Genomic DNA, 13301 nt, shown 5'->3' with positions numbered 1-13301 from the left:
CTTTCAGAGACTCTTTCCACTCTGAAGCAGATGGGTACATCTCTCTCTGTCACTCCCAGCTCATCTTCCCACTTTATTCTTCATTTTTCTTCCTCAAACAATGTGTGAGTTTAAGAGAATGATTTCCGAAAACTCTTTTTCTTTCTGTCCAAATCTTCCACCCATGTAGCGGGTATCGCTGCACAAATCTGGGGTGATTTGACAGACAATGATATTATCTACAGCTTGTTCCAATGTGTTACAGGGGAACAAAGTGGCCTTAAGCAGCCCCTTACTGTCGTAAATGTTTCATTAGACGTACAACTCCATAATCCCTAATAGAGTCACTGGAATGAATGGTCTGCTTGTGTGTGATTGTGTGCATCTGTCTGTATCTGCAGGCGAGACAGTCTTAACTCCAAGGGTTCTACAGCATTCAAAGCCTACTGAATGTGTACGAGACCAATCCTTATTTTTTCCTTGATAAAAATGTAAAAAAAAAAAAAACAGTCAAATATGTTTCTTTGACAGCAGCTATCACGTTATACACACAAAGCCAACTGTGTGTTTTCAAAGAAAATAGCGCTAACAGCGTGACAGAGTATCACTCAGGCGAGGGAGGATGACGAGCAGGTCAAGTGTCCTTGTCAATAACAGAGAGGACGTCTCCAGAGCTGTAACCTTCAGCTCAAATGAGGAAGACACTTCTGATAAAGCTGGAAATATTTCAGCTATTTAAAGTCGGACGTGTGCATCATAAGAAAGATCAGTGAGGAATACAGTGACCTTGTTTTATCATTTCAGATTGCACTGTTATCATAAAACAGCTTATTGTTATTATAATCCACCCCCATAACCAGTGAGCTTACATGGTAGCTACACCTGTGGTGTTTCTCAGCAGTGAACCACACACACTCACACACTCATCGCCAACGCCACAGCATGACGTAACACACACTGCTTTCTTATGAAGCCTTTAGTTAATGGTAGTAATAATCGTATTCACATTTGGAGTGTATCACGCCTGCACTCGGTGTCTGTGTATGAACAAATGCAGCTTTTAGTCTGAGCGCTAAGTCGCTGGCTGAACAGCTGGTGTGCCCACTAGCCGGCTGTTTCACTGCGGGATGTTTCCTAATAACAAACTCGACCTCCTCCCATTTATCTGACAAGACCACTATAGCTACAGGAGCTCGCTGAGATGCTGCAGGGCCAGATCGCTTCACAGGACCACTTCAACCTCACCCCCACATTCCAGAAGAAAGGGACTGACGCTGCAGTGCTGTCAAATGTCAGAAAAAAAGACTTGATAGGTAAATACTGGCTAGTCAAGACAAATTCTGGTCTCTCAGACATTTGTCAATATTCTGACTGATGGAGATTTCAAGAAAAGGTTTAACGTTAATGGTAAGTGGAAAGTGCGTCAAAGTCAATTTTTGACTCCTACACAAATTGTTTTATTTATTAGTGGTTATCAAATAAAGCATATCCACCTTATTCCTGAGGTCGCTACTGTAGAAATGATTACGGGTGCGACTTCCGGACAGAGAGAGGAAATGCACTTTCCCTTGCTGATTAAATATGAGATGTGGTTTGTTCCGTATTTTCCTGAACACCCTTCTCAAATGCATCCACTACATTTTGATATGATTGGAATGACGTGATAAATAATAAAACCAAACGAGTTTGAGGAGCGGAGACGTATTAAATCAGAATTTGTGGAGGAGAATGACACCTGGAATGACAGGTCTGTCACTCACCGTCAGCACATGATCTCCCTGTATTTCTCTGTCTGACATCATTCTCAACCAACATTAGAGATTGCCTGCTATAAAATAAACTCAGCAGCATATCTTGAATTGTGTTTATTGGTCATCAGGGCTCAGACCGTGTTACTGATTTGCCACACTTCTTTCATGTCATATGAATACCTAAAGTTATTTATCTAACTTCATTCTATTATTGTTATTAGTGAACTCAACTTTATTTATATTGCACTTTACACACAACACCGTTGAGCCAAAGTGCTCAACATCATACACAGAGGAAAACAAAAAGCAAAAGAAGAGAACAAACAAGAGAAAAAGAATATTACAATCAAAGATAATAGTACAATTAGAATAAGGTGCAATAAGTAGTAATAAAAGCACAATAAAGGCACAAACTTGGGGTTGGCTTAGGCACAATCAAAGGCGGCAGAATCCAGGTAAGTTTTTAAATGACTTTTAAAAGTCTCAATGGTTGGGGAGAACCGGATGGGAGGAGGAAGAGAATTCCACAATTTTGGGGCAGCAATAGAGAAACTCCTGTCCCCATAACACTTAGTCCTAGATCTTGGGACTGATAAAAACCTTTGAAGTCTGCTGCTAAAGTCAGCGTCACGTTTCACTCAGTAGAACTGATTTATTCCATCAGCAGTTGTTAAGGTATATGTGTGGAGCGTTAGCTGGGAAACATCACGTTTCTTCACTTCACATGGAGCTAAAATTAATATAGTATTATGTTAAATGTTCACTGAACAAATACATGTCATGAGAAATCATACAAGATCTTTTAGAAGGAGTAGATGTTTACTGTCAGATAGCTCGAACTCAAATTTATCAACAAGTTAACACAGCACAGCAAGCTAATCATTTAAAGGAAGACGACCAATGCTCTGAGATGGCCGTCAGAGACAATAGAGGTAATATGTTATAACATCAGAGATGTAACAGGTGGTGTGTTCCAGCATAGCGTTACCATTGGAAACGCCAGTTCTGGTTTAGCACCAGAAGCCACGCAAGGCATCATGGGGGCTAGGAATGAGGTGCATATGTGCCAGTTTTATCCACCTCGCTGTCAAACTTGCAGCGAACTGTTCAATACATAGTTGGAGTTTCACCCTCATCCTCTAACACCACTCTACTTCACTCATGTTTCCAGGATAATTAAAATGCTTAGTTTGCACTTCCGTGCATAAACTTGGTTTTTACACACCGCCATTTTCTCACAAGTGCCTGGTCTGTACCGTACTGCGCATTCACAACTTTCAACAAAGATGGGAAGAAAGCAAGATGCCTCACCCCTGAGCTACTTCCATCGTCAGCACTGGGAAAGAAAATGCTTAATTCTTTTTACACCGCCATTTTCTCACAAGTGCCTGGTCTGTACCGTACTGCGCATTCACAACTTTCAACAAAGATGGGAAGAAAGCAAGATGCCTCACCCCTGAGCTACTTCCATCGTCAGCACTGGGAAAGAAAATGCTTAATTCTTTTTTTTACCACTTACTAGCCGGACGTGGCGTTATTCTTGCCTAGGGCATTCGGGCCAATCCCTATTATTGAGCCCTGCAGGAGAACCAATACAATGGTTCCAAGACATGATGGTACTTGTTTGAAATTCTGACGGACCTAACGGGGAACCGTATACACCTACACATGTTCTAATCTGTTGCTGAATGCCAAAAGAAAAAGAAGAACACCTACCAGCAAGGACGAACAACAACAACATGTGGAAGACGGTGAAAAGAGCAGCTGCTGAGACAGCTCCACCTCAACTCGTCAAAAAGCGTTTTGTCCTAAGGTCTGTGTATTTTTATAGCAATGGAAACACTGCGTATTTACACTATGCTACAAATGCCAGCAGTGTGATGGTGTCTGTAGTCCTCTTTACTCGATGTTTCTTTAACATGGCATCAAATTGAGTATCGAGAATCGAGGAATTTCACTGCCTTTCGCCTCAGCTGTGTTTTGGACACATGGAGGACACCAGTAATCGTTCTGCTGTACGTGTTGGACACGCTGAACACAACAGTGTGTCTGCTACAAGGATGTTGATGTATAAACGTCTCCAGTTACAGCATCAAATTATCTTCCACATAGGGGTTTGGTGAATTTAAATCTGGAGAGTAAAGAGAAGTGGTATTGGACTGCACTTGGTTTGGACAGACGCCCTGATTTCTGGGAGTTGGAGTTGGTGCATCCCTTGTGTCAGACTTTCTGACTGGATTATGTTTTCAGCACTCTGTTTAAACAGCGCCCTGCCTTATATCATGTTATAAGTGATTCCAAATCGCCAATTTAAGTCCCACTAGTGGCTAACAATGCCACTTAATCCATTAAGTCCCCGCTTTAACAATAATCTTGGCAGAAGACGCCTCACAGTCGTTGGATCAAATGTGTTTCCATTGATTCTGACATCAACACTTTGTTGGCTTTTGGATTTGTCATCTCTGTAGTAGGAGCGCCGTTCATATTTATTTTATATTTATTATGGCTGGAAAGGAGCTGACAGGCAGCACAGCTCAGGAGTCAATAACATCCTCCACTAATTTTCCCTCTGTCAATCACTGAGCGACCACTGGGGGCAAAACGAGGGTAATGTAATTCATATCGAGCATTTTACTGACATCTTTAAATTTTGTTTTGTGGCAGCGTGAGACACTTGAGCAGACTGGAAGTCTTTATACGTGACGCTGAAATGGAGCTCCTCTTTATGACTTTGATGCATTACAGTTCTCATAACTCTAACAGCTGCTGAGAGACTGATGCTTCTCACAAAACATAAAGTTATGAGATGTATGAGCAGAGCCACTGCTAGGAACACTGTACACCTCACCAGCACCAATAAAACATCTTCTCTGCCTTTTATTAAAACAAGAATCGTCTGTTAATCCTGGAAGAGAAAGCGGTGACTCTTGACTCAGAGTCACACTACTTTCCTCTGTCCAGCTGGCACGACCAAGACCAGGAAAACAGTGGACATGTCCAGTACTTTCCCATGTGCTGCAGTGACCAGATGGGACTGTTGGACAAAAATGAACAAATTCACTGACACAAAATATCAACCATCAGGGACTTAAGTCTACAAATACTGTTTTTTTTTCTTGTGACCCTTCCTTCACCACATAACAGCTTACATATCACATGCTTCTGATAATCATCATGTTAAAAAAACACTGCCACAGTGGGAAAGGCTCCAGTTTTTGGCAAACAGAGCGTCAAGGGACTCATCTTAATATAATGGATGCAACAATGTTCAGTTGATCTTATCTCCTCTTTGCTGACTGACATTTGACTTGCCATTGCATGTTTACTAACATCAGTGATGTCACTGACACAGAAAATAATACAGCGCTTTGTTTCTTGAACACAAGGCCAGAGTGACTCGTTGCACCCCCATCACCTCCCACTCGTGCATTACCACGTCACCCAAGTTCCCATTCAGTGCAGCACACACTGCAGCCTATACAAGGTGGTTTCACTACAGAGTGGTGCAGGAATGGGCACTAAAATGTGGAAATGAGTTTGTATTTTAGCACTTCTGGTTCCCTCTTGAAGTCAGTGTTTTTTTAAATAGGTTTTTGGTTAGATACCTCAGATAAGGTCTGTGGTTAACAGCGCTGTCTGAATTTAATATTTTTATAGGGGTACTGGTAGAAAAAATCCAGAGGCCAAGCATATTTTTACCTGCTAAAATCATATCTTGCCTCTTTGTTAAATCTATATTAGTTCCAGTGCATTTCACAGTTACAATAAGGTGTTATGAGGAACACAAATTTAAAGAAGAGGCTGGTGCAAAATGACTAAGCAGAATTAATAAGCAGTGATGCAGTGAAAATGTCAGGGCAACAAAGAGTTTGCTGTCTTGGTTGAGACTGCAGAGCCTCCATGTTTTTATTGCGTTACCTTCATAAGTACGGGCGCAACTCATAACCCTTGGCGTCACATTAGCCTAATGGTAGTGAGCAGCAGAGCAGTGGCAAGTGACTTTCAAAGAGCCATTTTTGACCAAAATAACTGGAGCTGCAGAACACATTTGAGTTTTATATGAAGATAACACAGCCTATTAAGTCTAAATTAGCCTATCAACAGTATTGACAGGTTGAATTGAGCATACATTAATAAGTTATACCACAAGGTGGCGCCTCTGCAGTGGGCTCTTTATGATTATTCAGTAGGGGTGTAATGGTACACAAAAATCACGGTTTGGTACGTACCTCGGTACACAAGTCACGATTCGTTTTTTTCGGTACAGTAATGAAAAAAAATAGACTATTAAATATCTTTTACTTATTGGTAACCTTATTAAAACATACCACCACAGCAGTTAACTCTTTTTACACAATTTCTGAATGAAACAAATATATATAAAATCCTGCTTTTTCACATTGTTTGAATGAAAATAGAAATGTAAAAGTGAAAAATAAAATCCTGCTGTTTTTTAACACATTTTTTGAATGAAAAATATAAATATAAATTTCTGCTTTAACAGTTTTACTCAATTAAAATAAAAAGCATAGTGCAGCTGGTCAGCTTTAAAGCCTGCTCAGATTCAGTTTTACTAGGAACTTTCCCACTTTGTTAAAGTGCAGTAAACAAAACATGCTTATATCTAAAGTGCAGCTTAAACAATTTTACTCAACTCCAATGGCGTTGGTTATTTCTTTAGCGCGATGGTCAGGGAAACGTTCTTTCTTTTTAAACGACGACGATATCGTAGTTTGCACCAGATTGCTTTTTCTAGTCGTGCCGGTTAACGTTCAAACTCGGGTGGTGCTTTTGTCTTGTCAACTTATTTCAACTTGTCAACTTATTTCCATCTTCGTATTTTACCCTGAAACCAAAAGGTTCCCGAACGGAGGACTTAAGGTTTGCGGGTGGGTCTTCAGGTTCGTCAGGCTCACTTGCCATGGGGTCCATGTCATTGGTTCGACAGCCCATTAGTCCGACTGTCCGCGGTGCTGAACGGCTCGCGGCGGGCGTATGGTGTGCCGCGACCGGCTTGAGGCTGAGCAGGCTCACGGCTTATGTGTTTGTCACTTTCTTTTTCATTTTAACCCACACCATGCACAAAGTGAAAGCGGAGATTTACGGGACTCAGTCCGTCACTCAATTATGTCCGTCAGGGAACTAAATATTTTAAATTGTTTGGCTCGCAAAAACGGAATTAAAATAAAACAAAGTAAAATAAAATAATATTCTGCGCCCAATAATTCGGTACAGGGTCGTGCCGAACCGAAAGTCGCGTACCGAACGGTTTGACACAAATACATGTACCGTTACGGCCCTATTATTCAGTACTTTAACTTTGCATCAATGGCAGTTAAAGGCAAAGGAAACTGTCCAGTCCCTATTAAATTCTCTATTTTCCTCCAAGACGTTTCTTTTTTTTTTTGGATTTGGGATCCATAGCTAGCCTAGCGAGGGGGACTCAAGACTAGCCACCGTTAAAAAGGTTTGGCAAAATTATAACACATGTATGACACACATTTTAGTGGATGAAACATTTTTCTTAGTTACAGTTGGTGAACATAAGAACTTCTTGAGGTTTTTAACGACGATAAATGAAAATGAAAATGCTGCGAAAGGAGCAGGAGTGATTGAGACGGACAGTTTTGCCGTACTACACACATAAAAAAAACCATCTGTAGTGTGCGTGTGTACGTCAAACTGCGACGTTGACAGCAGAGAAGCAGCAGGGCAATGCGCTAGTAAATTATGCCAACATAGTTTTTTATTACATGAGTATTTTGGCACAAACGTTTACCTGCCAGTGTGGCAGATAGCCATCTGGGATTTACTTACTTACCCACTTTGAAGGTTTCAAATTTGGATGCTGCTTATGAGATTTTCATGTTTTGTAACACGGCATTATGTTATTAATTATGCCTCTTCAGTATTTTGAACTTTTACGTGACTTTAAAAATACAAGTGGCTAAATGAGACTACAGACCATCATCACGCTGAACACGGGTTTACAGCCTTGTTGTAGTGGTGACACTGAAGTCATGTGACGGTGGTGTTGTTTGTTCAAAGCCTAATGTTAGCTTTTTACTTCTCGCGATAGCACTTACGCTTAAAAGAAAACAATAAAAGTGGTGTTCATGCGTGATTATCTTGCTGAACAAAACATGTAAGAATCATAAACTTTTGTTCGCCACAGAGCTTGTTTTCTGTAATAATTCAAAATCCAATTAAAAAAATATAAAATCAGCTTTTTGTTGAGGTAACCAGGATGATGTTAACTTCTGTAATGGCCCACAAAAATAAAAGTAATCCCTGCGCCAGTCTATCGTCGTCCTTTGAGAATGTGAACCAGCGCTTCATGGCGGGCGATAATAGCCGAGTAGTGTTCGAGTCAATCATATCTACAGCCTGATAGCCATGGATGAATTTACATTTCTCTCGTTCAACGCATTCTGCAGCAACACTTTCTTCTGCCTTATTGCTTTTTCATTTCTGAAGATCGTTCCCGATATTCCTCTGGAACACACAAAGAGTTTCTGGGATTAAGAAGGAAAACGAGAAGGAGACAGAGAGGCAGCGAGTGAGCGTTGCCAATCCCCCCTTGGAATCCACACATTGTTTCTCCTCGGCCAATGGGGGATTCTTATCAAAACGTTGCCAGGACTATCATGAAAGGATATGGTAATTATGGAAAAACACACACATACACACACACAGAGCCAGGAAGGCCGACCAAGCACCAGGCTAATATAATGTGTCTGGTGTGGGGGCTATTTACATACCCTTCCAGAGTGCTTGTCACATTCAATTAATTACTCTCTGGCAGGGTGACAAAGATGATTAAAAAGAAGGATGAAAAATATTCCTCATATGGCTCCAAAAAAAATCTGCTAATTCCTTTTAAAATGAAGCCAAATGATCTCTAAAACAAGGCACGATGTCTTAGTGAAAGTTAAAGGTGTTTTTTCTTCCACTCCCAAGAGGGATTACAGAACCATTGCTTCTACTGAGGAAGGCAATGCAGAAAAATGAGTCAGAGAGGATGTTTGTAGGAGCGACTGTGATCATGAGCTGCGCTTTATTCTGGCGGGGCAGGGCGGGGGGCTGAAGTCTGTGGGGTAATGAGCTGCATCACAGCGTCCGTTCATAGCCCCTCACATCTGATGTCTTTCAGCGAGCACTGCCTATTTAACACTGTCAGATCAATTAGTAGGTGAAGAAAGGGCCGGGGAGACATGGAGCCCTTTGTTCAAACAGCCGCCGCACGCGAGGAGGTACAGTACGATTTAAGGGAATTCATATCGGGCAGAAGTTTTTAATGTTCGCAATGTGCTTCACTCGTTGTACAAAAGAACAGGCAGAATCGGGATTGTTGTGGTGAGACGTGTAGGGTAAATCAAACACCGGGGATGTGACAGCCTTGTGGGGGGATTGGGAGCTGTTAGAATGAGGCAAATACCCCGAGGGGCATATGAATACAGAAATCTACATTTCAAGTAGCGCCGTTTCTCCGCTGGCTTGTATCTCCGCCTGCCGCTGAAATGCGCCTGAGCAGCCTGAGCCTAATTTTTTACATATGACTGAGGACTCCCGACTGCAGCCGAGTTCAATCCATTCGTCACGAGAGCTCCTTTCAGCTGGGACATTCTTCAAGGAAGCCTCCCTTTACACAAAAATGTCATTTTCTATACAAACGTCTGCCCATGAAATTTCTTTTCCCCCCTCTGCTGTTTGGCCCTTTGTCAAGAAACATAATAGCTTGCTTCAGCCAGATTAGCCTCGTCTTTGAGATCGGAGAGCCGACAAACAGACTGCGACGTGCCGAGGAGATCTCTCCGACTGTGACAGATAGTGCCTTCGTAAAAACAAGTTATTTTCTGTCACTTCTCGGCTGCTAAAATGCACTCTGTATTAAGCACGCTTGAGGAATTCTTCTATTGTGACAGGTGAGAGGCTCAACCTCCATTTGTGTAGCTGTCGGCAGATACAAACTTTTCAAAGGGGAAATTGCTTTTTTAAAGCCTTTCAAAATGTAACATCCTTTTGATGAGTTAACACAGTGAGCCAGCAGGTGCTGAACATGTGGCTTTTGTCAAATATTCAAACTGAAGAGAGAAAAAATCTGCAGATAATCCATGAAATCAATGGATGCAGCTGTTCACCTGAGAGGTGTACGCTTACAGTCTTCACAAAATTGTTGTAATCATCCCTAATACAAGTCCATTTCACACTGTGAAGGTGGAATTACTGTTGATGAAATTCGTGATCTAATTGGTGAAGCAGGGCAGAACAATATCTGATTGGCTATTGATGACTGTTTAAGTCCCTGTGAAACGGCAGTGAGAGTGTCATTATCCTCTGTATTTCTCAGTGAAACTGAATATTAAACTGTCTACACTTACAAGAGGGATTTAAATCAAATCCTTCACTCTTTGGTCCGCTTTAAGCGAACCCTGGTCTGCTTCCACGGATAGTTCAGTTCATTTGGTGTGGTGTGAACGCTCATTCTGACCAAACGAGCGAACACTGGTCCGCTTGAAAACTGGGGGTCTCGGTTCACTTGCAAAACAACCTTGGAGCGGTTCACTACAGTGGGAAATGCAAACGGACTACTCAGCAAACCAAAGAGAGGAAGTGAACCAAAGAGAGGAAGTGACGTAGAGCGCAGTGAATTTTGGATGCACGAACTGGGAGAAGCAGTCTTTAAATTGTTTAGCAAGAAGATTGCGGCACGCGGATTTAATCGGTCGGCAGATGAGTATCGCATCAAGGTAAAAAAAAAAAACAAAAACAACCTGCGACAGCAATATCTCAAGGTCCACGACTGAAGGGGATGGATTTCTGTTTTTGGTCCTGGCCAATCGATGAGCCGGGTTTTCTTCTTCCTCATGCTTGTTTTCTTCCTGGTCAGTGGTCGTTTGGGGCAATACCGCCCTCAAACCAGCAGCTGTTGTAACTGCGTGACGTTGTCCAGGCAGATTGGTCCGCTTTAAAAAGTGCAGTTTGAAAGTGAACAGAACCAAATGAAGGTGTGAAATTATTCAGCATTCCCCACCCAATCAAACCGAGTCCCCCGGACTATCCTGGTGTGAATGCGCCCTTAAATGCAGTACAGAGCTACAGCAAACTGTTGACACTTATTTTTCCACATATCTGGCAAAGAACCGTAGATAAACAATCAGTTAACACAGGAATACAGGACTGGTACTGGGGAAATGCATTTTTCATTTCACAGGGACTTTAATTAAAAATCTTTGCCCTATTAAAACTGCAAATCAGGCTTCAGGTTTTGGCTGTGTATCAATTCAATTTAGAGATGATTCACTATACTGATTCAATAGTATACTATACTCCTTATTGTAATGACTCCATTGGGTTTTGGGCAAAAAGTATTATTGCAACACAGTTAAACATGAGGGTGTATCTGCCCTGAGGTCATGAAATAGTAGAACTGGAGTTGATTTATTAACAACACAATCTTATAAACTATTTACAACAATTAGATTTTAGCTTTAGATAAAAGAGCACTGAGTTGAAGGATTGGTGCACTGGATTGATGCACGCCTGCTTCTGCATCGGGTAAAAATATTTGAGTGACTAAACCCAGCTGTGGCCAGCATTTTTTCAGCCTGCAATCCAGTGAGCATCCACGCATCACTGAGTTTCCCCTGCTCTCTCAGCCCTACAGGAAATGCCTGGACTTCAGTGACCTGCTGCCTGCACTGCTCGCAGTTAGAATCTGCACGGTCACACCTCCACCTTCCCCTTCGCCCTCGCACGCTGCTCCCAACAGTCATCACTTTGAGAAGAATACCAAGTGCTGACTCAATGAAAACCCCACACAATGAAAGCTCTTACTCAGATCTTGATTGGCAGGAGCGTACCTCTGTCTTTCACCACGCTCTGAGGAAAATAAACCAGTCGAGCCACAGCAGAGTGCCTTTCCCACCCTCAGGGAGTGTGAGCAAACACACGCCTGTTGCTACAGTGATCTTAATGGTAAACACCACCGATCAGGTTAATGGCACAGATATTTATTTCTTTTATTTTCCCCCCGACTCAGATCCATGCCACAGACTGCGCACAGGGTCCATTCATTATGCTTCAGCCTGAGCAAACAGTGTGCAAATACGGCACAATAATCTACCTATGCTATTCATGTGACTCATTGAGCCGGCACAATCCATTCACACAGCTCACACAGGCTCACACACACCGGCGCGCGCACAAAAGTGCCTCAGGTGTCGGAGCAAATAGCCCTTTGAAAACACACAATCAACAGGCTCCTACCTGCAATTTGGCGGCGGGTCCAAGGTTATCTCTGCGAGCTCTTTCTGGATTCTGAAACGAGAGGAAGATGGGTGTTATAATCAGCCTCAAACGCACAAAAACAGACAGTCGTATAAATCCTGCATGTAAAATCAATCTGTAAGTGTATACACTGAATACCTCATTGATTTTCTAATGAGCTCCTGAGCGCTGTGACTGAACACAGGCATGAGTGCAGTCACGCAAGATCAACATGAGGACGCACGGCTGAATATTTGCCTTTTTTTTTAAACCACATGAATTGATATTGATGTCAAAAGGGCGTGTCGGATAAAGGAATCGTATCACATAATTAATTTTGCTGCTGATCACGGTCGTGTCTCAGCCCTCAGCTGTTGGGTTTCCACACAGGGCACATAAAAAGGGGTTTAATGAAGAGCCTGTAGAGAGGTCCAATTTCTCCCTGGTTAAGTGTCCATTACATAATCATATTTGCCAACAAGGATGCAGTAACCAGGTGTCGTACTTTACAATCACTCAGTCACTCATAAATGCCTGTCATTGTCTCCATGTGGAGAGCACCACCTCTAATGATGGAGCAACTCAAAATGTTTCCTATGAATGTGCTTTTTATTTCTTCACTTGAAAACTACAACAATAAAGCATGTTTTATTCCCTAAATCTCTCTCTTTGGATTCTTCTAAATTCCTTGATACTCCAGATATACTGGATAAATGAACCTGGCAGCTGAACACATTAACACTGACAGTAGAAGCAGAGATGTTTGGGTTAATCGCAGTCGGCAGTTGCCCCCCCCGACAGGCGAAGGTAGTCTGTGTGAATGTGGAAGTTCTTCAGTCTCAAAGCACGAGTCTGAAATTCCTTTTGACACCGGCTTTGGGAAAAAAACAACATTAACATATCCCTTCTGCCCGAGCCCGACCTCCACAGTGCTGATGTGAAAGCGCTGTGTGGAGGAGCTAATTAAACCCAGCAGGAATTAGCTGCTAGCTTAAAATTTAAATCATCCCATCGCTTAAAAAGTGAAATCTATTGAAAAGTATTGAGTGAAAATTATTCCAGCATCTACTTGAGCCAGCCCCAAACTGTCAGGTTTCATTTGCATTCTGTGAATGTTATTGTGTTTTTAGATGAGATATTTACAAGCTGAGTAACAATCTCACCTCAGGGCCCTCTTAGTAGCTGTTCTGGAGCTTCGATCATATGACATGATCTTCATGAGTAGATGGAGCTTGCCCATCTCTCATGGATTTGTAGGGGTTTGATTTTCCTTTTTTTCTGTGCACTTTGAGCACTTCTTGT

The 13301-nt window shown here is 42.1% G+C and overlaps 1 protein-coding gene across 2 annotated transcripts in view; it reads right to left on the bottom strand.

Moving 5' to 3' along the window:
• LOC125905419 (ubiquitin-conjugating enzyme E2 E2-like) overlaps positions 1-13301 on the bottom strand; it is a 100087-nt gene that overhangs the window by 68825 nt on the left and 17961 nt on the right. For both annotated transcript variants that reach the window (XM_049603370.1, XM_049603371.1), the window contains exon 3: positions 12000-12050. In XM_049603370.1, the coding sequence (XP_049459327.1) occupies positions 12000-12050 (51 nt within the window). The remainder of the gene's footprint in view (positions 1-11999; positions 12051-13301) is intronic.

This window comes from Epinephelus fuscoguttatus, linkage group LG17 (assembly GCF_011397635.1).
Source record: "Epinephelus fuscoguttatus linkage group LG17, E.fuscoguttatus.final_Chr_v1".
NCBI lineage: Eukaryota > Metazoa > Chordata > Actinopteri > Perciformes > Serranidae > Epinephelus > Epinephelus fuscoguttatus.
Note: the sequence above shows the minus strand (reverse complement) of the source record. Positions and strands in the feature narration are given on the sequence as shown.